This window comes from Typopeltis vanoorti, chromosome 21 (assembly GCF_054136105.1).
Source record: "Typopeltis vanoorti isolate ZY-2024b chromosome 21, IOZ_Tvanoo_1.0, whole genome shotgun sequence".
Taxonomy (NCBI): Eukaryota; Metazoa; Arthropoda; class Arachnida; order Uropygi; family Thelyphonidae; genus Typopeltis; species Typopeltis vanoorti.
Genome location: NC_143569.1, coordinates 77,497,247 through 77,524,790, shown reverse-complemented (window position 1 = coordinate 77,524,790; position 27,544 = coordinate 77,497,247). Strand labels below are relative to the sequence as shown.

The following is a 27,544-nucleotide window of genomic DNA, read 5'->3' as shown; positions in this document are numbered from 1 at the left end:
GGCAGGTTCATTCCTTTACCAACACGCACACGTCTCCAGATGTATCAAAGAAGATGGTTAGTAAACGTCTGTTTTCTTATTGTGTTTTCAGCGTCACAATCTAGAGATGTAACAAACAAAATAGAGTTGGTCGAAAAGGTTGTCGAGACTCTTAGCATAGGGTTGGATTTTATGTACGTCGAACAGAATGATTTGAACCTGGATGGTGTGCTAGGAATTCGTATAACAGAGGGTGAGTGTCTGTACAAGAATTTATTCTAATATTAACAAAAAAATTCTTTTTCTTCGGAAAATGACTTTATGGCAACTCTCAACTTTTCGCTTTATATATAATCTTTTAAGAACCTAAGCTATTTTGCCTACTTTGCTAATATTCCTCTTTTTTTATTCGTATAAAAATGGTGTGCTGGATGGTGTTTTTATCTATAAAAATTATTCTATATAAATTACAGCACTTTATGAGGTTTTATCTATGTAATTTTTTTAAAAATAATCCTTAAATTCCTTTAACCCCTTAACATACAAAGACGTCTGTGACACGATCTTTTGTTTATTGCATCAAAATTTATTTTGAATTTTGGTTTCACATATAAATACAACCGAATATAGACGCTAGACAATCTTGTGACTATTTCCTTCAGCCGAGAAAAGTTGCTAACGGCGTGCATCGGCTATTTCGTTTGCGTTTGCACAAATTCATCATTATTTGAAAAACAATGATGAATTTGATACAGCAAATCACCCTCGCCCAAAAACAGTGGCAGAAAAACGACCGCTTTCTGATTTTTAATTGGTACGCTAAGGGATTAATTCTTTAAACGGAGTTACTTTAGTCCCAACTATCTTTTTGAAGACAGGTAGGCAGTCACGTTCCATACTAAATGCCTTCATTACAGCGAATCTATGCTGCCAATGAATCAAAGCTTTTTCAATGTAAATCATTTTATAACATTAAGGTAGTTTATGACTTTTTAATCTACATAAATTATTCTATATAGGTTATAGTATCTTGTATCATACATTTCACAAAGAATTCAAGCTTTTTTTTTTTTTGCAGTTTTTCAAAGCCCTCGTACATTTTTGCAATTTTTAAATAAATAATATTATAAAATCAGTAAACGAGTGATTAAGTTTGGAATTTCATTCATTCATTTCGACTTAAGATCAGTTGGACGTACTACTGGACACTTATATGGCGCAGAATAATCTGGATGCAAAGAATGAAAGAGAGCGTCACCTCCTGGCACAACTGTCCCAACTTCAAGCGAAGGCCAGTTCAATCTGCAACCAGACTATATCAAAGGTGAAGATGGGAAACCCCTCCTACTTTCGAAGTAAGATATGTACAAGTATAAAGACACTTGATGTTTATAAATTTTCAATGATATAGTACTAATTTATACAACCTCTTAGTCACTGTTATGTCAAAAAACTTTACGAAAAATGGTTGGGTGTGTTTAATTTTTCTGTAAACAAAAATTAAAGCTGGCTTACTATATGTGTCGAGCTAACAAAGACCGTTTAACTATTTTGTACTTTTTGTCCAGAGGAAAATGCAGATACCATGAGCATATATGCACTAGACATATTGCAGTAACAAACACGAAAATAAAATGTTTCAGGGCGTGGCACTTCTTCAATTACTTTTTTTCCCCCCAGAAAGTACACATTATGATATCTTCGCTCTGGGTGAAAGAATTTTATTCAAATTTCGAGTTTGAGATCTTTACTAATATTTGTCCCGTTATCCAAATGCAGCAAGGGCTGCATCTTTAACTTCGCGTGGAAAGTCATACATAGTGTTCAAGTATATTTCCGTCGATCCAGGAAGAGTTTAGTTTCGAAAAATGAAAATGTAATACTAAAGAAACAACAATAGTTGTCTGTGCTGCCATCTATTAGAGGCAGGCATAATAAAGTGAGGTAATCAGCTGCAACCCTCTCAAAGAGAGGAAGCCACAGGATCAAATCAGATCAGATAGAATGGTAATTGCTGCATTATTTTTATATATAATAGTTTTATTGTACTGTTTCAGTAAATAAATAATCATTTCAAAATAAAATTCTCTCTCTCTGTGTCTCTCTCCGCCAAATGACATACAACTGATTCACATTATAGGAAGCATTTATCCCTTATCTTTTGTTCTTTTCCTACACGATATGACCTGCCCATGATCATAACAACACAAGTCAGACAAGAATCAGATTAAGCAACGAAGAGGCCATCGTTGTTTATTTAGTTTTATTGTATTTTTTTTTTTTTAAATAAAAGACAAGCCTTATAATACTGCTGCTCTACAAGTTAGTTCAGATGAGATATTTACAAAACAACCGAGCCTTGCACTGGATTTGACCCGCAGACTTTGAGGAAAACAAGCAGTGACTTTTACCAAATTGTATATTTGTATATTTCAACAAATGCAAACCGACCAGAGAACACACGCAATTAACGCAGGGTTTTTTTTCGCTATAAATTTAAGTGAAACAAAATTATGTATACAATCCAAACGAGACGTTTTTTCTGATTGGTCAGCGATTTCCAATTAATAATTACGGTCAATATAACAAAAGACGGGGGGCTCGGTATATTACGCCTGTTAACTGTGTGTATCTGTATAATATTTTGGTAGTCTGCCGTTGTCCATTAAATGTTTTAATGGACAACAGCAGACTACCAAAATATTATACAGATACAAATGTTTAAATGTTCTAGCCATTTTTGTTTATACTGTCTTATGTAGTAATTAATTGGTTTTATTTTCAGGGATTGTAAGATTTCCTCATTTGTTTTATGATCCCACTTGGTATATCCAGCTGTTTTTTTATGAGAAACTTCATTTCTGCTGATTGAATTCGTTTTTCATCTTTCCTTTTTATAGCCCATGTTTCGCTTCCGTACGGTAGAGTTGGTTTTGACAAGACATTATATAGTCTGATTGTATTGTGTTTTTTGTAACTAGGGATGGTTTAAATATATTATTTGTTATGCCATTTACTTTGACAAAGTGATATTTTAGTGTCTATGTCTATGGCTGTTTCAATTAGGAACAAGAAGGAAGAATTATTGGCCTTGATTGGTTCTTCCTGGCCACTGGTTATTGGCATTAGTAAAACATGGCTGACGGAAGATGATATAGTTAGTGGGAAATGTGACTGTGTTTAGGAGAGAGAGAGAGAATAAAATGGGGGGGGGGGAGAGGAGTGTTATTGATGATAGCTGATGAACTACAGCCAAGAAGAATTTTAGTTGTATTGCAGGATAGTAAAAAGAGTTCATTTGAGGCTATTTGGTGTGAGATTGAAACTGGCAGAACAAAATATACAGTTGGGTGCTGCTATAGACCAGGTAATGGAATAGATGGTGGAGATAGTATGCATAAACAGATTGATGAAATGAGTGGAAGGAGGGAAATTATTATGGGGGATTTCAACTATGGTAACATTCATTGGAAGGAGGAGAGGACACATGTGAGGAAGGAAATGGATTTTATTCAATTATTAAGGGATAACTATCTCAGACAGCATGTAATTGAAAATACTAGAGGTTTGAGAGTGCTTGACCTGGTAATAGCATCTGAGAATTTGACTGTAATGATTATGACCATGTTGACACCTATTGGTGAGAGTGATCATAAGGTCACTTTCCACACCTTTAGCCACATCCCAGGTGGCTAAAGGTGTGGAATTTTCGATTAAGACAGGGTATATGTGGAATTACCGTGCTGGAAAGTATGCCAAGCTTAGGAGATTGCTTGGATAAGTGCATGGCATGTAAAACCGCAAGGGCTGGATGTCGATAGAGCATGGGAAGTGGTCAAGGAGCATTTACAGGAGGTTATGGCTGATTGTATACCTAGGGTCCGAATAATAAAACAAGTAGGGGTTAAATGGATGAATAACACCATTAAGCTTGAGCTTCAAAAAAAGAAACAACTGTGGAGGGAATTTAAAGAGAAAGGTGACCAGCAGGCACACGAACGGTATAAAGCGCAGGCCAGAAGGGTAACGAGTGTGGTAAGAAAAGCAAAAGCGGATTATGAAAGGAAACTAGCTATGCAAGCTAAAGAGAATCCCAAACAGTTCAATATGCTGCAAGCAAGAAAAAAAGTGTACACGGCAAAATGATTTTAAGGAATGACAATGGTAAGGAGGTCACTGAATCAGTCGATATAGTGGAATTACTGAGCGAGCACTTTGCAAGAGTATATCATGCAGGTGGTGACATTGAAAAAAAGAAGGAACCATTAGTTTATACGGGAATTGTGATGAAAGAAGTGGAAGTGAATAGTCTATTACAGAACCTTAATGTGAATACATCTGTGGGATTGGATGGTATACCGGCACGGGTCTTGCGTGAAGTGGCTAAAGAATTATCAGTGCCCTTGACCATGCTGTTTAATCTGAGTCTCGGGTCTAAGTTAGTCCCGAAGGTGTGGAAAGAGGGTAAAATATTTCCACTGCATAAAGGAGGATCCAAGACTACTGTTGCAAATTACCGACCGATCAGCATATCAGGAGTCGTTGTCAAGGTCTCGGAGAAAGTAGTCAAGGGAAAAATACAGGAATGGATTGATGAAAATGAGATACTGTACAGAGGACAGCATGGCTTTGTGAAGGGTAGATCATGCCTCAGTAACTTGCTCAAGTTTTATAACAGGGTGACGGCCGAACTGGATAAGGGAAATGGGTTTACAGTGATACTGCTGGACCTGGCAAAGGCGTTTGACAGGATACCACATGGAATACTAATCCGTAAACTACAACACATGGGAATGGATATAGGGTTGGTGAGATGGATAGGTGGGTGGTTGATGGAGAGATATCAGAGAGTAGTTTATTCAGGAGTAGAGCCCAAAAGACGGCCTGTGACTGGCGGTGTGCCGTAGGGTTCTGTTCTTGGACCACTGCTATTTAATTTGTCCATTAACGATATTATTGAACTGTTCTAAGAGGAACAGTTCATTTGTTCTCTGATGATGCAAAGTTGGGTAGGACAATAGTGAATGCAGATGTCAAAATCTTGCAGGACGACTTGGATAGATTCGAGTTTTGGGCTAAAGAGAATGGATGTCAATTTAATGTGACAAAAATGTAAGGTTATGCATTTTGGGGTGGAAAGATTAGCAGCAGTATACCACATTGCTGGAACTGTACTCCAGGAGATTGATGAGGCCATGGACTTGAGTGTTGGCGGATAGGGAGATGTAGTTTAGGGGTCACATTACAAAAGTGGCTAAATCAGCTCATCAACTCACTTGGTTGTTGAAAAATACTTTGACGAGCAGAGACAAGCAAGTTATTGTACCTCTGTACCAAGCCTTGATAAGACCTCATCTCGACTACTGTGCCTAGATTTGGTCACCTATGTTTTTTCTTGATGGGGAGGAGGTGGAGAGGATCCAGAGGCGAGAGACCAAGATGATAGTAGGTCTATGGAATGAACCTTATGAGAACAGGTTGAAGATTTGTGGGTTGCAGAAATTGGTTGATAGGCGGAAAAGGGGAGATATGATTGAGACATTCAAATTGCTGAAAGGTTTCTATAGGATTAATTCAGAGGATATTTTTGAGATCAGGACTGGTGGTGGGAGAACTAGGGGACACCTATGGAAGCTGGGCAAGAGTGTGGTTAGCAAGGGTGTTAGAGCTGGGTTCTTTACTTTTAGAGTCGTAAATGAGTGGAATAAGCTGCCAGAGTCTGTTGTAGGTGCTATGACGGTGAGTGAGTTCAAGGCAAGGTATGATAGATACTGTGAGAATGTCGTATAGTTGTGTGGACATGATGTTTAGGGCCTCCCTCGATGAGTCTAAGGACTCCCTGGAGTTACCCGTAATAATAATAATAATAATAATAATAATAATAATAATAATAATAATAATAATAATAATAATGTCTTTTTCTTCTTCGTATGATAAATCACATCCCAAGTATTTGAAAGTATTTATTTGTTCTAATATACAAATTAAGTGGATATTAAATCCAACACCATTTCAAAGCCGACTACAGAAACCATAGAAGTTTGTGTAAAATTTGACCAGAGAGCTTACGGAAATATGTGCGCCGCCATACTACCAGTTGCCCTAGACAAACCTAAAGGTGACATGCACGCTAAAGCGTCCATATATTCGCCTCCTATTGGTTCATTTTGATAAGGTTTCACTGACCCGACAGCTGTTTCAAACTTATTGGTTTTAGTCAGGGATCAGGCAGAAACTTAAGACAGCAAAAACTTTCAGTACTAAGAAACTCGAAGCGTCGGAGAGGCGTATTTTTCGTAAGCGAACTCTCGGTCGGTGCGTAAAGTATTTACTAAAAATAAAGAGCCAAAGGCTTCCCATCGGCGATGCAGAATTATACAAAATGTTCTAGTATTTTATTAACTATCACTATTTTACTTCTTATTGGGTTTTCTCCTTTGAATGCCATTATTTTTGTTTTTTCTTTAGATATTGTCATGTTATATTGTTTTGAGATATCATTTAATGATTTTAATGATCTTTGTAAATCATCTTCTGATGTAGCTAATACTATTTGATCATCCGCAAATAGAAGTGTATCTATCTTCATTTGTGGGCTATTTGTTTTTATTTGTGGGGAAAATGGGTTATACTGTTTCCAGATTGTTATAATTTTATTTGTATTGAAAAGCAGAGGTGAGAGGGTACATCCTTGTCGTACTCTTCTTAATGTATCTTTCCATTCTGAGGTGTGTTCTAATTTAATTGCTATTTTATTTCCTGTATATATTTCTTGAATGGATTGTAAAAGTTGGTTTGGTATATTTAAATCGGTTAATGTTATAAACAATTTTTGTCTACTAATTTTGTCAAAGGCTTTTTCATGATCAATAAAGGCCCACGTGGGTTTCTTTTTGAAATTCTCCTCTCTTTACTATTAATAATTTTAGAGTAAAAATTGGATCCACGCAGGATCATCTATTTCGGAAACCTTTTTGTTCTTCTAGTAGTTTGTCCTCTATAATCCTGCTTAGCTTCTATTTTAATATTCCTGCATATATTTTATATCCTATATTTAGCAGACTAAATACCTCTATAGATATTCCCCAATAGATATTGCAATCGTTTTGATTTCCTTTTTTATAGATTGTGAGTGCTTTTTCCAAGAGTTAGGAGTTTTCCAGACATCGAAACCATATTAAAAAATTTCAGAAGTCTTTCGTTAAATTTTTCACCTGCATTTTTGTATAGTTCTATATTTATATTGTCTTCTCCTGGTTTTTTTTTTACTATTTTTCATCTTCTTTATTATATTTTTCGGTTCTAACATTGTGATATTTTCTATTAGGTCATTCTTTGTCTTATAAAATTTTATTTCATTGTTCTCATCTGTCCAGAGATTTTGGAAATAGGTCACCCATTTTTATAAATCTATTGTTTGTATTTTTATCTTTTCTTTTATTTCTTTATTCGGTTGTGGCTTAAATAAATCCTTTGCTAGTTCTGTTACGAAATTGTTCCATCTTTCTCTATGTTTTTTCTTTACTTCTCGTTTTGTAATTGCATTATTTCTTTTATACTCTATTTCTTCTTTTATTGTTTGGAAATTTAACCATTTCTAGTAACTGTCCATTTTGTTTTTATTATATTTTCTATTTCTTTGTTCCAGTCTCGTAGTCCTCTTTTCTAACCCATTTGCGCTTTATTCCTGTTTCTGTGCTTTAGTGAGAATTTGTTTCAAATTTTCCCATTCTTCATGTCATTTGATTCATTTGTGGTTTCTGTTTTTTCTGCATTTTGGATATTGTTGTCTAACACGGGGATCCTTTAATGAAGAAATTTTGAACCATTTCTAGTAACTGTCCATTTTGTTTTTATTATATTTTCTATTTCTTTGTTCCAGTCTCGTAGTCCTCTTTTCTAACCCATTTGCGCTTTATTCCTGTTTCTGTGCTTTAGTGAGAATTTGTTTCAAATTTTCCCATTCTTCATGTCATTTGATTCATTTGTGGTTTCTGTTTTTTCTGCATTTTGGATATTGTTGTCTAACACGGGGATCCTTTAATGAAGAAATTTTGTAACTCGGTTTGATAAGAATTTTCAATTTAATTTATTTTTCAAATTTCTTGTTTCCTATTCTGGCATTTACACCTCCTGCTAGTAGTAAATAGTTTTATTTGTTTTATCTATGGCATTCTGTAGTTCTTTATAAAATATATTACTGTCTTCTTCTTTTCCCTCTTCTGGTGCATACGCACCAATTATTGTTATGTGGCCTCTTAATGTCTTGAGTCTAATTTCTATGTCATTGAAATTAGACTCAAGACATTTGCTCTTTCTTCTTCTTCTTTTTTTTTTTTTACCCCGTTGTAGATTTATATATAGTTGTTTGTTTCTTTTGTACCTTTTTTTTTTGTTACTATGCATATCTTTATGTTTGCTTGGTTTAGTTGTTTATCAAGTTCTTTGTGTGCTATGCTTCTCACAATTCATGTTGCAATCTTCATTATGTGTTCCTTTTTCCAATTTCGTTTACCTTTTCCTGAATTGTGGTCTTTTGCCTGATAGTCTGTCGGGCTTTTCTTTGGATGAGACTTGAAAGTTTATTGAATTTCCCCAGGGCAGGTTACTAACCTGTCGCTGGGTAAGTCCAGTGGTAGGGCTGCTACCTAACGCCTCTGGACAGGCAGATCTAATAGCATTCACTCTGTTAGGATGTTAGGGTTATACCGCCTATACTCGGTCGTCAGTGGCTCGTTTGTACACGAGAAGGTGAGGTTGGCATTTGAGTGGGAGAGGCCATGTATTGTGCTTCACCACATCTTCCAACCAGAGTAGATTTATATTAACTTAATAAATAACCAGATTTTATCTCGTAGAAGTTTTTTTTTTATTTTTATTTATACTAGGTGTTTATCTCAACATATTTCGCTGTCTATATGGCTGATAGGCAATTTCGATTAATATTCGATACTAATTCAGCCTCTAAAATAATAAAGAATATATGTTTGTATTCTTTATATAATGCTTTTTGATTTGTTACTAACAGAAATCGGAAGATTACTTGAAGATGGAAGATGGAAGCTCAATTATCCTCTCAGACACGTAAATCTCTATTTGCTTGACACTCCATATCCTTGTCAAGTAAAAACCATCAGAGAAACTCAATCAGATATATGCATTGCTGAACTTTTGACATCGAGGTGAGTTACTATTTTAACATGATCTGTCATTAAGTCTTAATATATGCAACATATCATTAGATATGTGTTGTTATTATATGCATCAACAAAAATTGACTCACAAGAATCGCTTAATGAGCTGTCAACGTTTTCTTTTTTTTTTCTTTTTTTTTTTCCACTTACATATAATCGAAATTTCTTCCAGTCCATGTAATATCAGCGAAGCATGTTGGGAAGCGATGACTTCATCAGGTTACCATGGTTACGCCCTCACCCACCAAGTATTTTATTTAGAAATTGGCGTACAGGTAAGTATTGCTAATTTTTACCAACAATAAATCAATTATTAATTAATAATAATAATAATAAAATAGATAAAAATTGATGTGTGTACCATTTGTAGTTTAAGTGAAGATTCTTAAATAGACCACGGCATTAGTTTTTGAGAGTGGGTGAATTATATTGAGGTAACTAAGTTGTGAGACCAATTTATTATAACGGATTTTCGCCAAAGAATATAGGTTTTAAAATGCAAATATTTATTGAAAATAAGATAAAGCACTAATACTGCGAACAGACTAATGTGTAGTTTTTATTTGGAATGAACAAGTTCAATATGAGCTCCTGAATATTCATACAAATATATAATATATGTATATGCATACAAACCAACCAGAAAAGCACATGCAGTTAACAAATGTAATACACAGTCTTAGTTACTTAGCCCGAAAACATTCGAAAAGAACCAATCCATCTCCTAATTCTCCTCCTCGATGCGACAATAAAAAGTCATTCAATTTCGGTACATTTTAAGTATTTGAGATATGTCGCCAAAATTCCATCAGCGAATAAACCGAAAACAAATGGATTATTATCATAAGCTGTCATGTTAATTATCGAGTCTTACATCGGTGGATTCTCTCACCAAGGGTCGGAGAATTCATTGGTTGGTGGTACCAGAACACTATGAATTCACTCCACAGTCTCAATTTTCGATGAAAGTTGAGGTTACGGCCACTAGTGCATCTAAGGAAGACGCCATCCATAATCATGTTGGATTTATCTTGAGCGGTACATAGCTCATTGTGAATAGTTGAATCATTCTTCAAATTACGCAAACGTGATTCGTTTTTGTAGCTGCTGGGAGAATGTCATATACCAAAGCGTATTATTCATCTTCTAGGTGTAGTGGAGGTGATGTTATGATTGTAGGAATGTTCTGCCTTGTTTGAAATAGAACTCCTTGTCTTAGCAGTGCTAGGAATAATGAACACCGAATATTATATTGATATTATGGACAATTCTGTTTTGCCTTCTGCGCTTTTGAAGGGTCTAAAACACTGCTGAGGTGAGCATTAAGATGATAATGAACTATATTATGTTGTAAAAGTCAAAGAAATGGGAACGCAGAGTTGGACTAATAGGCACAGAATCCAGATAATCGACATAAAAGTTCACAGTCATGTTGCATATCCAATACATCCAATTTCTCTACATTGGTTGCCATTTTAGTGGTGTAACGCACCAAAATATTAGTTTCCGTTTATTAATATTTAGGGAAAAGTCCTCCCTGGTGAATAGCACCTGTAATCGTGAAGTAATTTATTGATAAGACCATTGGTTTCGGTACTATTTAATCAATCCTGTATGCTAATATATTGATTCCGATGGCATTCATATTCATATCTTCCTCCCCAATTTCTATTCCAGCTATGAGATTTTCCTTAAATATATTATCTTAGGTTTTAAACCTCCCGTGTTTCAAAATACAAACCAAATCAAGTGATTTAAAGCAAACTGTTCATTAAAAATATAAATCGAAGTACAGTATTCCATTTAAGTTATTGATTCTTAGGTAAACATTGCAACCAGATGTTCATTCCAGGAACAGCTACTCTGACATATTCTTAGAAACTTCGTTTCCTATATTAAATCTAATTCCTTGAGTTGACATTTGGAAGAATGGTGTACAACGCAGGCGGAAAACATTGCAAAATATTTTTGATAGCAGTTGGCAGTGAACATTTCTTTTTAAAATAATTTCTCTAGTTTTATAGATAATGGAGAAAGTTGTTGCTTTTCTTTCAAATAGTAGCTAGAAGAAAGAGATTTTCTCTCCCTTTTTCATCTAGACTTCATAAATGAGGTACCCCCCCCCTTTTTTTTCAGATTTTTAGATACTCCATTTGTCACAAAATGGTATATCCCTGTTTATATACTCAGCGGGCCAAAATATTAAACACGTCCCTAAGGAAAACGCCCTCTATAAAGTGAGGGGAGATTGCTTCAACAAAACAGTATAAGTTTCTGTGTATGTGTGCGTGCGTGTGTGTTCCTGTTATTTCGTGCGAAAGGTAGGCCAAGGTATGGCGATAATACACGAAGTCATGATCACAGTTGTACTCCATCTCTTGATATAAAACGAACATAATAATACTGACTGTAAAGAAATTTTGTCTATGAACTACATGTGCCGGGTGACCCTTTATGTGATCCTTAGGGTGATCATAGGATGATCCATAAGTCATGGAACATGCCGTAGAAAAGCCCCGTCTTGATGAAGCAACTACATAAGTTTTTAAACATCACCAGGTTTTTTTTATTAGTTATGAAAAACCAATCGCGTAAATGTTTTCCATTTTCGGCTTCACAAAGAACGGCCCTTTCTACATGTTTCATGACTTATGGGTCATTGTGTAGGCTTGGTTTGCTTAGTTTGAGGAATGAAAAAAATCTTAGTTTCCAGGAGGGAAAAAGTTCAACCTTCATATGAAATTCTTTATAAAGATTCTTCTCGTTGTAAACGAGATTCGAACTCGGGTCTTTCCATCCCAAGAACAACATCGCTAATTCTAAGCTAAGGAGGTTTCATGTATTCGCTAAAAAAAGAAAAGATAAAAATAGCTTTTATACAAAGGTTTATTATTCAATTACAAGCCGAGATATATCTCGGTTTGTGATAATCATTCAAATGCTTGTTGGATAAAACTTTCTAAAGGGGAGGTGTCAGCTTTCTTAACAGAGTAGAAGAAAATTCTACTAGGTGAGTGAGCCCATCTCATATCGAGTTTTTCTTCCCACAAACTGAACTGGTTCATCTCGCATACAGGCAAATCGGCCAGGGAATGCACAGACAAAATTTATTACAAAAATAATATTAGTGAGCAGTAGATAGTGATGTTGAGCGTAAATGGAGGGATGTTCCAGATATATATGGCATAACGGATTTACTTGGCTGAGAGACATATTTTTTTTTAAAAGATTAAATGACTGAAAGCCGAGAGATAAAAAATAAAAAAAATAATGTTTTAATTCAGCACGACTAGTTTCGTCTTCAAGAAGACTTCTTCCGATGCACAAATAAGAGAGAATAACCAACAAAGAATTGTGAAAGAATAAAAAAGACTAAACATCAAAGCGTTAGTGTTTGAACATTTGAAACTGTTCTCTGCATCTCCTCATTGTTGGACGTGCGCATGCGTTCAAATTCGCGTGCACACCAAAGTTGGATGGCAACATAATGGCAATCTGAGAGATTATAGCTGAGTTTGTTGTTAAGATGTATTCGATTAGGAATGATTTCTTTCGATTCCACAATTCTTCTTTCTAGTTCATCATAACAGTGAAAGATATTTTCAGATTTGTTCCATAAAACTGGATGAACGAGATTTTTCTCATCAGTGTTAGCAGAATTCAGAACATGGTTCGGCAGAGCACTAGCTCTTGTTCTGCTGTATGAGACGTCTCTTTTATGTTCTTTAAGACGTAATTCGATGAATTTCTCCTGGCCAAAATGAGTTTTATCTCAATTGCACCAAATTCGGTAAGATCTTTTTAATTTGGAGCCATGGTCCTGAATATCTAAAGAACTTCCTTGACCACCTGAACAGTCAACATACAAATATCAAATTTACTGCAGAATTAGAGGTTGGTGGTTCTCTCCCATTCCTGGATGTTAGACTCACTCGCATTTCTGAGAAATTTAAAATCTCAATTTACAGAAAACCAACTCGCACCAACAGATATCTTCATGCAGAGTCTATCATTGTCCACCACAAAAAGTTGGCATTATTTCTACGCAAGGCAAATGCGCTCGCTCACTGCTGTGTCAAGAGGAAGACATTAACAAAGAGTTTCAGTTTCTTCTTACTACTTTTCGGCAAAATGGTTATTCGAAGCAAACAATTAATAAGTTACTTTTCAATCCACCTCCAGTTTATATCCAGCCACATTACCCCCCTAACAGAATCGTAATACGGTCTTTAAGAGCTTCGAAACCAGGCATAGATTTTAGCCTTTGATGGATGAATGTCCGCTCGGACATTTTTTTTCCAAAACAAGGAAGTCTCATCCATATTAAATATTTGCTGCGGCAAATAATTTTCCCCATAATAACTTTATCCAATTTCTCTACAAACTCTTTGGCAGGCTTCTCATCGGCACTTGCAGATTCACCATACATTTCAACATTATGTAGCGTAAAACTCTGCTTGAATCTCATGAATAGTCGGAAGAGGAGTTGAATTGGTCCTGCAGAATCGTAATCGGGTCCTGCTTTCTCCTTTAACACGTTGAAGAGACTTAGTGCCTTAGCGGTTATGGTCGTAGTGCTAAGGGGTATGTGCTTTTAGTCCAGGTCCTCTGTCCATGATGCAAGTAGCTTTTCCTGCTTGGTCACTGTCGTCGATTTAATGGCAGTAGATCCTTTCACAGTCTCTACGATTTTATCCTTATTTTTAAAAAATGGTCGTCACTGTAGAACGAGACCGTCCGAAGTCATGCGCGATCACCTTGATCACGCATGACTTCGAGCTTACCATCTTCATGTTGCTTTATAACTTGCAACTTCGTTTCACGATCAATTGCTCGCCTCTTTTTCTGTGATTCTTCACTAGGTTTTTTGATTGGGCATAAATTGGATAGAAAAAGTTCCTCTAGTTAGCAATTGGAATTTAACGTATAATGGTCTTTTCTCTGGAGGTTTAGTACTATGCAGTTTTGCGAAAGACTGCATAGACATCCTTGTCCATAGAAAAGGCATAAACTACAAAGAAGTCTATTTACTAACAACACTCCGCTGATCATTCTGTTCAGAAAAAAAGGAGTTTTCGTTCTAAAATATTTGTATATAGTACATAATTGTTAAAGTCAAATAATGTCTGGAAGGAAGAGAAACTCCACTTCATTCAGATGGCTTGGAGAAGTATAAATATGATTTTTTATACTAGGCTACCGTTCATGTGGTAGCCTAGTATAAGTACACTTATGTCTAGAGATAAGATGCATGTATCATGAATAACTTACTCTCTGACTCATTATAATTTAAATTTTACTTGGTTAAGGAAGGAGAGAAAAGTAAATTAAGGTTTGTAGAAATATGGTTGTGCATTGGCAGCCTTAAATATGCCATGAATTCTGATACTGAAACCAGAGAATTAAATGATGATCAGTGCTGCCATCTATTAGAGAAAAATCTATTCAATTGTTTAGCTACTTGGCCACGAAACAATAATGGATATTTATTGCTATTTCTTTGAATAGTTTGAATAGTGACAGCTGACGCCTTGTAGGTACTTTTCTGCTACGCTTACAACTACAGCTAATTATTAAATATTTAGTGGATTAATTTTTAAATATTCACATTTTCTGTCAGTTTGGCTGCCAGCAACAGATGGAAAACCAATGTATTCTGCATGGCCAAGGAAACATTTCTTACCTACAAGATTATTTTTGCACCAACGTACTGAGGGATGCCGAAATCATTGCTGCATATGGTTTTACCGATTCCAATCGAGATTTATTCATGGAACAAGGTAAGTTTTATTTTAAAAATAAGACTGAGAAGTTTTAAAAAGTTGCTGAATTTTAATTGAAGTCACTGAAGAACGACAGACATTGCGCCATTTCTATTTCAGTTCAAGGTTAAACCGATCAATACAGATAACTGGCCCAAGGCTATCAATGATTTTAGTAGGATCCAAGGAGGACAACAGGTAGACAACTGCCGCCATCTCGTGGTGCCTAACCTTACATTAGACCATACACATTATATATTATTGTCTTGGAATGTGGAGTACGAGGACAGATTGAGAGAAAACTGGCATTCTATAATTCCACAGACCAGGTTGTAATAGAAGCCAAATTGTTTGTTGTCAGTAATGGTCTAACACAAATCGTTCATCAACTTACCAGAATATCTCAATCATTCTCAACACATTGGACCTCGTTTACCAGCTCTCCCTCAGAATACATCGATGATATTAGCTCTTCCCTTGGCAACTCTGACCATAACCGTACCCATGTTTCCATTTCTGTAGATTGTAATTTTCTTAATCAATCTCAGATCTTCGGGATTTCTGTTCCACTTTTTCGTGATCTGATTATTACTTCCTTTCTTCTGATCCAAACTCTTGCTCTGATCAAGTTGCTCTTCTGATAGTTATTCCGCAATCTACTCAAAACCCCGCAACCCTCTTCAAGTACTGGATTTCCAAAAAATATGGCAAAGCAATCAAACGCGAAAATTCGACATGCGTTCAATGGCTGGAAATAAAAATTCAAACTTCTCACTCCTTACACTACACAGTAACAACTGGCTTAAGCTGGTCTTTTGGTCAAATGGCAGTCCAGCCTACTGGTGACTCATCAAGACCCTGGGGTTTAACAACAGCGGAACCATATACATGAGGTTAGTTGACCTTAGACTGTAATTATAGGGTTGGTTGTCCTCTCTGTGGGTTTTGGTTTTCCCCTTACAGACATAAAAACGACCTTCAAGGTATTTGGCAGCAGCAATCAAAATGGAGTTTATACCGCTGCCACTCTAGATGAACTTGTGCTTGGTGGAAGGAGATAATAATAGCTTTCAAAAAGATAATCATTAAAATATTCATGAATATTAATTATTTTTAATAATTAAAATATTTAAGTAGGCCTATGCAGCTCAGTAGCCTCTGTAGCTCAGTCGATTTAGACGAAGCCCTTTGGTCGGAAAGACCTGAGTACGATTCCCGTCCAAGACGTGAGGAACTTTTATCTGATCTTTTTCTACTAAAGGTCAGTTAGTCGGTCTCATACGGAAGTAGCTGGATTTTTTCCACCCTGAAATTCGAGTTATTCGTCGTCCAGAACAGGCAAATCAACCCCGTGAACACACGCACCTACAGAAATAGGACACACCAGGAGGCATAGGATTAACCACCTTATCCTCGGAGGTCGCGGTTTCGAATCGTAATAGGCCATGCCTAATAAGCAAAATGAGGAGGTGGATGTAGCTCAGTGGAAGTGGTGCTTGGATTCCTGCGCTAGGCCGTCCAAAGATAGAATTATAGTTTAAGTCTAGTCGCTGACTGGAGAAACTTTTTCTAAGCCTTTCTTCGACTTGCTCCCGAGTTAGTCGATCTCTGGGTTTTTTTGTTCTGCTGGAAAGTCTGGTTTTTCATCCCGTAGATTCAAAAAAATCGACCGTAGAACCTACATTATTGCAAACAGTAACACATCCTGTTAGGGTTAGGCACCAAAAGATGGCAGCACTTGCTTGCCGGTCTCTTCATCGGTGGCGGCTTATAATTTGTGATAGCCACGGATTAACTATCTCCGATTGTCTAGCAGTGGAGATTGAACTTCCTACTCAGTCTCCAAAAGGTAGATAGGATTGAAACGCATTGCCAACTCCCTATAAGGGAATAAAAGGCATTAGCTCAGTGGCATACACAGAGGGAGGTGCCAAGGGAACATGCACCCCACAAAGAAAAAGTTAAAACCCACTAGAAAATTTTCCAAAAATCTTTTCCAAATTAAAATTCATTTTTTTTTTATATATACGTTGTGTCGTGTCTTCTATTTCTATACTACTTATGAATTAGCGATCATTGCAGATGATCAGTCATAGGTCGTATGCGATGCGTAGTTTGTATTCTCAAATCGTGTACTCAACTCGGCCCCCAAGATTAAATCTTGAGTGCGCTACTGCATGAACTTTTATTATTTTTTTATTATCAAAATGTTTGAAATACTCCAAAAGTAATTTTAAAAATCCGTTCAAGTTATTATATGTTGAATATCCATGGATTTATTTTTTTTTGTCAAGTTATTTATTTTATTTTGTAGAAATACTGCGGGAGTAAAATCGCGTGGATTTAAATTGCTTTTTTACAGTGCTTTTGTGTGGAATGCTAGGATACCATGAATTTTTTCGTACTGATTGGTTGGAAAAGATCATCGAATGGCAACAACCTGAAGGGTGTTATAATCGGGCAATCAGAAGATCATGGCGGTGCCAAGGTAAGTTGATCATAAATTGACCAACGTGACTAGTTTAGTATGACTTCTATGTCTCTTTCATAAAAGGTTTTCAACTGTGGGATTTTTTTAGTTATATATTTATTAAATACTTAGGGTGGTTAAAGAAAGAATAATGCCGGCTGAAAATCAGGTTCAGAGGGCTCTCTTTTATGTGGATTTAGCTTAAAAGATATCCATCGGAAGACTAAATATGTAGATTGGTCGAATGGTTACCTACAGATGTGAAACCTGGATATTTACGGCGTAATTTGTTTATTTTATTTTTAAATTCGGTTAATTAAGTAATTTGTTTACAATTATTTGTGACTATCACCGTCAAAACTTCTAAAAGAGGGAAAAAATGAAAATTTCGTTGTCTCTTTGTATTCATTTAAGCTATTATCAATTATTAAAATTACTAATAATGTTTGTTATATATTGCAGATTTAGAAGGTCTGTGGAGTGCAGATTATACAAAGTCTAAAAGAGAGGAAAAAGAAATGGAAGGTAATGTATTATACTGAAGGAATTCAGAATATAACTTCACCGAGGTGTTTTAAAGTCAGAGCGATGATCGAAATGTATAATAAGTGATATCTTCCACGAGGCATATTCGAATAAAATATGCCTCGATGAAAAATAAAAGGGAAAGCTTGGATTTCTTTTTGACCCAATGCATTGAATGGGCAAAAGATTGTTAGATAACATATTATATCATTTGCAACCAACCTGAATATGCACATGCAAAGATACAGCTTTAACCACATATACTCGTACAGGAGCATTTCTTAACATTGACAAGGTTTCCCCCCTTTGGCTACTGCATATACAATGTCCCCGTCAAATAATGAGACAGTAATTATTATATCAAAACAAAGAATTATATTTGGATTGTCAATTACACAGATTCAAAATAATCTCCCTCCAACTCCACTCAACGTTTATATCTGTCATATAAGTGTTCGAAGGTACGGTGGAAGAGCCCCTTTGGTCTCTTTCATTACTTTCATTACATTTTCATTTGTCCGTGTAGAAACAGGGACTCCCTCCCTCCCCTCTTTAAACTTTAAACTCATCACTGCTCAAACAGTCATCGCTGTAAACATTTTTAGCTCTTGGTATGCTTCTGTAATAATATTTTTGTAATTTATAGTAAAATTTTATCACAGCTCTTTGCTCCATGACGAAACTTTTGCCACGCTCCACTCACACACTCTTATTTCAACGGTTGCCACACGAAAACTGCTGCATCCCCCAACTCGAAAGTTGCACCTGCGATTACAACACACTCTATCGGTCAAAACTATAAACATGTTTGTTACTTTTATTCAAAGGGCTGTCCTGGAAAAAAATCAATCTCATTACTTAACGGGCATACGACAAGTGTACAAGTGCGAACAAAATAGTCACTATTACGATCGTCTCAGAAATTGTACCCCCCCCCCCTTTCGTCTGAAGAATAATCAAGTTTAAAATTGAGTCTTAATGCTGTTAGGTCTTACGTCGGTCGTTAAAGATCCGACGTTGGCAAGAAATTCCAGTCAATGAACAATCAGAATGATTGAACACGAAGTACTTATCTAATATCATATTCAGTTCTTGGAAAGCTGTAACACATATTAGAACAGCATGGCATACTAAAAAAGAACCAAGGATTAAAACTGCATAATGAAGCAGCTCATTCTACTGTAACAAGACTCGGCCGCAACTATTGACCCCACACCCATGATGGTTGAAGATCCAAGTGGTCAAAAGAACGATTTTGAAACCTTGTGTTTTAGTAAAATGATTTTTGCACTAAACTTGAAAGTGTTACACTAAACCGACGTGCTAACTTTTCTCAAAAACGCTCTCTAGAAGTTCATAAAGGGATTTTTTTTTCTGCTGGTAAATTTAGCCTTTACTCCTATGATCACGAATCATATCGCCAAAGTTCTTGAAGAATTGTAAGGTGCATTATTATGATGATATCCACCCGAATGACTTCTATAGAACCTCCACAGCACAGACAGTGCAATGCACAGATAGTCCAAATGCCAACAGAGCGTTCATTTTTCAAGGTATTAGAAATATGTCCTGTTTCAAACCACGTGAAATTTTCGCAACCATAATATAACCATCAAAACACTCAATAGATGGAATAATATACCATTTTACTGATTAATGTACCCAAACATTGAATGATTTCAGGAGTGTTCAAGTGATTAATTCTTCCAACCTCAGAAGTCTCCAACAATCTACTGTCCAGTTATGGTGAAAGTGCACCGTGCAAGTCGAAGAGCATGGTTTGACTTATGCGTAAACCTTTCATAAAAACAGGCTATAAATTTCAGTACATTGAACTCTTTACATTGAATTCATACCGTAACACGGTATGACGCATCATGCCCATGGGGCGCTTGTTGTCTTCTTTCTAAGCAGCGTATATGTGGCAGATCATCACATTTCCATTTTTGAATTACGTCAACTACAGTAGATATTCGACGCGCTAATTATTCTGTAGAGTTAAAAAGACTAACTGATTACTAAAATGATAACCGATGGTAACGCCTTTGTGAAAGTTGGTTAACTCTAAACTACTCCATTTAAAGTACAGCGCACACCCTTGTGCGTGCATCTCTTGTCTTTATACTTTGCTGTCCTCCATGATTTATCAGCGAACAAGCGGTATTCTGGAAAAAAATGGGGATGTCTGTACAGTTTTTGAAATATGGTACAAAGGTTGTAATATTTTACAATACTAAGCAAGTATTGCAATCCAAGTCTTCAGAATTAACAAGTGGAAGGCATCTTGTATTTGGCAATTCAGTGAAGAAAATGATTACTCTTCGATCAATACTATTATAGGATGCTTGTCAACTATTAATGCAAATTTTCAGATCTTTTTTCGTGCTTTTCCATGAGTTATCAAGAATTAAGAGTATGAGGACATTTTCGCTGTGCTAAAGCAAAAGTTTTTAAGGCGGTTGTGAAAAGACGTGATAAAAAAAAGGCTACAGAAATGGAACAGCGACATCTGATTTCTCCACCATGACAATACTCCCGCTCACTACGCATTGTCTGTGTGTCAGTTTCTGCAAAAAATCAGATTGGTAACACTCACTCATCGTCGTATTATTGAGTTCCACTGTATTTTTTTTTGTTTCTGAAAAGAGAAATCAAACTGGAATGGCGTCATCTTAATGACACAGAGGTTAGTCAGAAAAGCAAGTTGGATTGAATGATATTCCTAAGAAGGAACAATGGAACTGCTGCATCAAAATATATAGGTGAATATTTTAAAGGAAATGCGATGAAAAGTGTAACTTTATAAACAAATTTTTGAAACGTTTTGAATTATACTTCATAATAACACTTAAAATTTATTGTATTTTTGTCATGGCATCAGCTAGCGAATAAAAACTAGAGTAAAAACAAAACAAAGCAAAACATAATAATAATAATAATAAATATATATATATATATATATAAATAACTCATCACATGTAAGATTGGTTACCTCATCTTCGATTGGCATTCTCGAGTTCTAAACAGAATTCTAATCCAGGGTTAACACCACTAAAAATGAATCTAATAGTATTCTTCTGCTTCTTCTTGGCTTCTCTTATTAGGCAATTGCTTGCTGTAACGCTTTCAAGGGTTTAAAGAGTCTTTTGCCCATCTCCTCTTGATCGGTGTCCCTTTGGTTGATATTTCTAGACAATATTTGGCCATCTGTCCTCATTCATTCTTTCTATGTTTTTTATAGTTCTTTCTATAGTTTGTAATGTCTTCTGTTATGTTAATTATGGATAATTGTTTTCTTATTTCTTCATTTCTTGCTTATTCTTTTATAACCTGCGAGCGGTCTTAGCAACTTCATTTCTGCAGCTTCCATTTGTCTTTTATCTCGTTCTGCCCAAGTCCATGTTTCACTGCCATATTTCAGAATAGGTTTCGCTATTATTTTATATAGTTTTATTTCAGTTGTTCTCGACATCTGCTTACTGAAATGTTTATCCAAAGCTCCAATAACTGCTAGGAATTTTTGCTTTTTATATGCAATGTCGATTTTTCCGTTGGGGCCTGTGTGATTTCCTAGATATTTAAATTTGTTCACTTGTTCTATTACTTTGTTGTGGATGACTAGTTTGCATATTTTAATTTCTTTATCTTGAAATGCTATTGATTTCGTTTTATTTATTGAGATTTTCATGTCATACTGTTCTGTTGTTTTGTTCAATACGTGTAGATTTTGCTGTAATTGGTCTTCATTTTCAGCAAAAATAACTTGATCGTCAGCATACAAAAGGCTGGTTAATTCTTTATTTCCTATTTTAATTCCTATGATTTTGTTTTTCTCCCATTCTCTTGAAATTTTTTCCATATATCCCCCCCCCCCCCATATATATATCCATATATATCCTAATATACAATATCCCCAAGTTAAAAAATTTATTACATATATATATATATGGGGTAAGCAAACAGAAAAGTAAGTCAATTTTGCGCCTGCAAGTAGTGCAAGTCTGGGTAACCCCGCACGTAGTGCAAGTCTAGACAACTTGTGGTAAAGGTGGAATAAGCTCTGATCACTATTCTTAATATTTACCCTTAATGTAAAGCACATCTCCTGGAGGACATGTAAGATGCTATGTATTAAAGGCGAGGAGCCACTACCCAGACCGGTTTCGACCTTTATTGAGGTCTCGTCAGTGGGAGCCAGGCTTAGAAATACTAAGATTTAGGTAATACAGGGCTTATGAGTAATTTATCAAAATAAGTTACCAAAAGGTGCGCTTTGACCTTATTAAATAAAAATCTCAGGATGAGAGATAGATGTAGAAAGGTTTTTACCTTGGGTATAATATACGTTAAAGATACCAAGCTATTTTAAATATAAGCATACTTATAAGCTCTGTATTACTTAAATCTTAGTATTTCTAAGCCTGGCTCCCACTGACGAGACCTCAACAAAGGTCGAAACCGGTATGGGTAGTGGCCCCTTGCCTTTAATACATAGCATCTTACATCTCCTCCAGGAGATGTGCTTTGCATTAAGGGTAAATATTAAGAATAGTGATCAGAGCTTATTCCACCTTTACCACAAGTTGCCTAGACTTGCACTACGTGCGGGGTCACCAAGCACTACTTGCAGGCGCAAACTTGACTTACTTGTCTGTTTGCTTACTTGGGAAAATGGATTAAAATCATGTTTATATTTAAAATAGCTTGGTATCTTTTACGTATATTATACCCAAGGTAAAAAACTTTCCACACACACACACACACACACACACACACACATATATATATTGAAGAGTATTGGTGATAATCCACTTCCTTGGATGACACCTCTATTGGTTTTAATTTTTTCGGTTGTTTCATTATTAATTTTAATTTTAATATAGCTTTCTTCCATTATATTTTCTATTGCTTTTGTGGTTTGAGGTGGAGCTTTCAATTCAGACAGTATATTGATTAATATGCTTTCTCGTAATCTAGGTAGGTCATATATGTTGGCAAGTTAAATTCTATTCTTTTTTCCATAATTTGTTTGAGTATAAATGTGGGATCTCTGCAGGATCTTCCTTTCCTAAACCCGCATTGTTCTTCTCTAATAATATCCTCGGACCACGGTGTTAATTTACTTTTAATTATATCTAGATATATTTTATAGCATGTATTTAATAAGGATATTCCTTTATAGTTTCAGCAATCCTTTCTGTTTCCTTTTTTGAATATGTTTATGACTATTGCTGTCTTCCCTTCAAATATGGGATGTTTCCTTGTTCCCATATTCTGTTTAGAAATTTAATTAATCGTAATTGAAATGGTTTAGAGCTGTATTTGTATAGTTCTGAATTTATTCCATCTTCTCCTGTAGCTTTTCTATTTTTTAGTTTTTCCAATATTTTCTTTAAATCATTTAACTGTATTGATTCTTCATTTGTTTCTTGACTTATTACTTGTTTTATTTCAATTTGATTATTATTGTTTAGAAGCTGGGTGTAGTAATTGGTCCAGTCTTTTATGGAGGGACCTTATAATTGTAGATTATCCTTTGTTTTTTGAGTAATTTGTTAATGATTTTACAGCTCTTTAGTTGAGGTCGATTTACGTCATGCTTTAATCTTGATACAAATTTTTCCCAGTCTTATCTTCTTATTTTCCCGGTTCCTCTTCTTGTTATTGCTCTGATTCTTTTATATTCTACTTCATTTCCTATGGTTTGGTCTAATAGAATCTAATAATATTCTATATGTAAATATATCTTACTTTTAGAATCTTTGCTGAAAAGGTTTTGTTTATTTTCTATAATAAGATGAGAAATTATTTTTATAATCTATATATATTTCATAGCTTAATGACATGAGTTGCAGATGTAAAGAATGAAAGTATTGATTTTGTTTAGGCCGACAAGAAATTTAACTTTTTTTTTTTAATCGGAGAATGTAACATAATTTAAAGGGTACATTTTTTAACCTACTCGTTTTTCGTCTGCGCGTAGTCTACAATTTATTAATTTCCGTTTTTATTACTAAAATTAATTTAAAATTAGAAACCTAGTTCAAATTAATTCTGAAATAAAAATTAAATAAATTAAGTAAAGAAAAAAATTTTATAATTTTTCCAAAATTCTTCATTGGCATTTACGCTTAAATTATAATCTTAAACTTTATCAATTAATAGGCTGGTAGTTCGGTAATCGGTGTAATCGTGTTGGAATCGATGTTACAGTACGTTTTTAGCTAGTAGATTTCATAATTTATTCGCTAATTCGTCCATATTACCAATCGCTTTTAACTGTTTTCTATTTACTATACGTGCTACTAGATGGCATCACTATGTAACCGCTTGTTACGGAAAATTAAATTTCATAGGACCGTTTTAATATTAATATATATTATCTATAAATACCCATCATATCAAGTCATCTATTAGAATATTTCAGCTTGCTTTTCTGTTTCATCTCTGTGTAAGGCCACCTTCCCACTTAGTGAACGCTTGAAGTAACCTTGTTACTTCAGATAGATAAAATTATTTTTAAGAAATGAAAATAAATATTTAGGTACTAATATACTACAAGTTCACAACGTTCCATGGGTGACAATGATATAAAAAACGGCAATTCAAAAAGAATAATAAAATAAACAACGCATACAAAGAAAAGAGGCTGGGAAACCAATTTACAGCAATCCCAAGATGTACAGTAATCAATCACTGGATTTGGAACAGCGTGACTGTTGTACACTTCATCAAGTAATCACTGGATTCCGAGGTATACATCTCGGAATACATGGCTGAAATGAATAAAAAATAAATAAAAAACATTTAGTGTAGCGTACAACTTTGGAAAGAGAATATTAAGAAGAAAAAATATATATCGATTAGGAAAAACACTGGCTTTAAAGATAATAGCGCATATCAACAGAAGTGATGGAAATGGGAAGTCATGTGATAAGGATGGTAGACAACGTGTAGATTGGTTACTAAGAAGAAAGAAAATAAAAGATGAGACCTAAAAGAATATTAGAGAGAGAGAGATTAAAATACTTGGAAAAAAATTACTTCGAGAAGCCTGTGACAGTAATGAATAGAAAAATGTGTAAGAGTGATAGCTTCCGTAGATCAGTTGGTAGAGACAAGTCCTTTGGTTGAAAGGACCCGGATTCGAATCCTGTATACCGCGTGAGGAATCTTTATCTGTTGTTTTCAATCAAATTGAGAGTTAGTCGGTCTCATATAGGGTTAGAGGGTTTTTCTCTTCCTAAAAAGGTAAACAGGCAAACCCTGTGAACACAGCTCTTATAGCTGTGTGTTCACAGGGAAGGTTCACAAAAAAAAAAAAAAAAAAAAAATGCGATATGGAGTTTTAATTCTAACTCGGTGTTATAAATCGCGACTGGTTGAATTGTTTCTTAATCTCAGCGAAACTAAAAGGATGGAATTACGAAGGTAATCAATATTATATACCATTTCCATAGAGCTTCGTGTCATCATTAGGCGGGTAACTCCAGTAATTTTGTCGAATTTTTGATCAGCACACCCATATTTTTCTCTTTTTCTCCTTTTCTTTTTCATTTTTTTTTTAAAATATTTATAGTAGCTTTTCAACCGGGCTCATCTCAATTGGTCTCATATATAAATTTTTTTTTCTGCCTGCTTTTAATCTGGCAGAATTGGAATAAACGAATTAACAGACAATCATAAACTTAGTTCCTTTTTTGTAATTCAGAGCAACCTAATCCGATTTTTTAGCCAATATTTATCTGGATGTCTTCTTTTCTTTCAAGCTAGGAAAAAAAAAACTTCCAATGTTTGGCTCATTTGAACGGCATTAATCTTTTGCAGAGAAGTACAGTGTTTAGTAATAAAAATTGATTCAACAATAAATTAAGTGTAGTGTTTTAAATTTCCGCGTACATATTTATATTACTGCTTTTATAGAACTTATTTATTTCCTATAAATAATTATTTATAGTAAAATATAAATTAACGCAAATGCATCAGTTGTACATTATATTATGAATTCGAAATATGTTAAATTGGCTGAAATAACTGCATGTAGGTTTGCAAAAATTCAGTGATTTTTAATGGCATAAAGTACAACGGTATCCTGTTCAAACGCTAATTTTTATTTATTTTTCTGAGAGCACAATATTGTACTTATACTGCAGAAAATGTGCATACCATTCGGATCAGATAGATATAATTTAGTCTATCACTTCGTCAACAGATGGCGCCATTAGTTTCTAGTGTTTTGAAAGAGCAATTTTCCACTCTAAATTCGAATATCATCTGGGAAGCGAAGAACCGTTATAAGGTCTTCGTAAGAGCTCTCATACGAATCTGATCTTCACATGATACTGGAGGTAGGAGGGTTTTTTCCTCCCGAAAACTCAGGTTTTTCATCGGGAAAACCGGCCAAAAGAACATTCGTAATTAATATATATAATACATTAGTCTCATCACCTTAGTTGCCTCCACCTACTCCGAAATAACAATCCATCTTCCTAAATGAATATTCATATTGCTAGTCTGATTCATTTTCACGTAATCAGCATTGTCGTTCACGATTCTACAGCGTTCTTTAATGATGGCGTCATCCCTATCAGTATTAGTAGAAGTAATAATATTTGTATCGCAACACTATCTCTCTCTCTCTCTCTTGCTCAGTGGTTTTTTAACATTTTCAAATGGCACGATCACTGGCGAACGGTTGATTATTGAATAAACATTGTCTGAAATTATCTTACTTATCTGGTTTAAGCAGTTAAAAATTTTAAAAGTTAGCAATTTGCACTAATCTTGTCGTATTGTATATAATATACAAAACGTGTGTCCGAAGTTTACATTTAAAATACCGGTATTATTTTAATAACACTTATTAATTACTTATAAAAATCATAAAATAAAAGCTAGCGTCTTTTATTCCCTTATAAGGAATAGCGAGGCCCATGACTATCACTAATTATAAGCGGCAACCGATGAAGAGATTGTCGAACACGTGCTGCCATCTTATGGTCCCTAACCTTAACAGGATATGTTATTGTCTGAAATAATGTGGGTTCTGCGGTCGATTTTCTTGAGTTTACGGGACGAAAAACCCGAGTTTCGGGAGGAAAATACCCCCTTGTCCATGCCGGAGATCGACTAACTCGGGAACTGGTCGAAGAAAGGCTTAGAAAAAGTTCCTCCAGTCAGCGACTGGACTTGAACTTAATTTATTTATTTGGAAATACTGTTTTGAGTTTCTGCTTATATAATCTCTATGAAAGAAATTGTAACTTAAGTATCTGTGTATTTTAAAAAGCCACGCATAAACAAATATCGTAAACACGCTGCGTTGACACACCTACTTGAGCAAACACTGTGCATATTATATTGGACATTTAACAATGTTCTCCGGTGGCATGATAGTGTGCTGCTTATCCATTCAGTCATTTTTAATAATAAATGAACATTTTTATGTTAATTATTTACACAGGAAAAAAAAGGCTGATGTAATATTTGCAACTTTTTTTTTAAGGTGGCTGTCTTGCTCACAGGACTGGTGTAGCACTTGGAGCACTTAGCGTCAATATTCGTCACATGATGTCGGAATTAAATTCCCCAGAAATTATTCAGTGATGTCAAAC

At 35.1% G+C, this 27,544-nt stretch overlaps 1 protein-coding gene across 1 annotated transcript; it reads left to right on the top strand.

The window, feature by feature from the left end:
* Positions 1-24: 24 nt before the first annotated feature.
* LOC150095005 (UPF0764 protein C16orf89 homolog) lies at positions 25-27,544 on the top strand. The gene is made up of 8 exons (XM_090411595.1): positions 25-232; positions 1,164-1,334; positions 9,008-9,161; positions 9,346-9,448; positions 14,794-14,953; positions 17,298-17,423; positions 17,868-17,930; positions 27,436-27,544. The coding sequence occupies exons 1-8, from the start codon at positions 40-42 to the stop codon at positions 27,534-27,536; spliced, it is 1,071 nt and encodes a 356-aa protein (XP_090267721.1). The 5' UTR covers positions 25-39; the 3' UTR covers positions 27,537-27,544.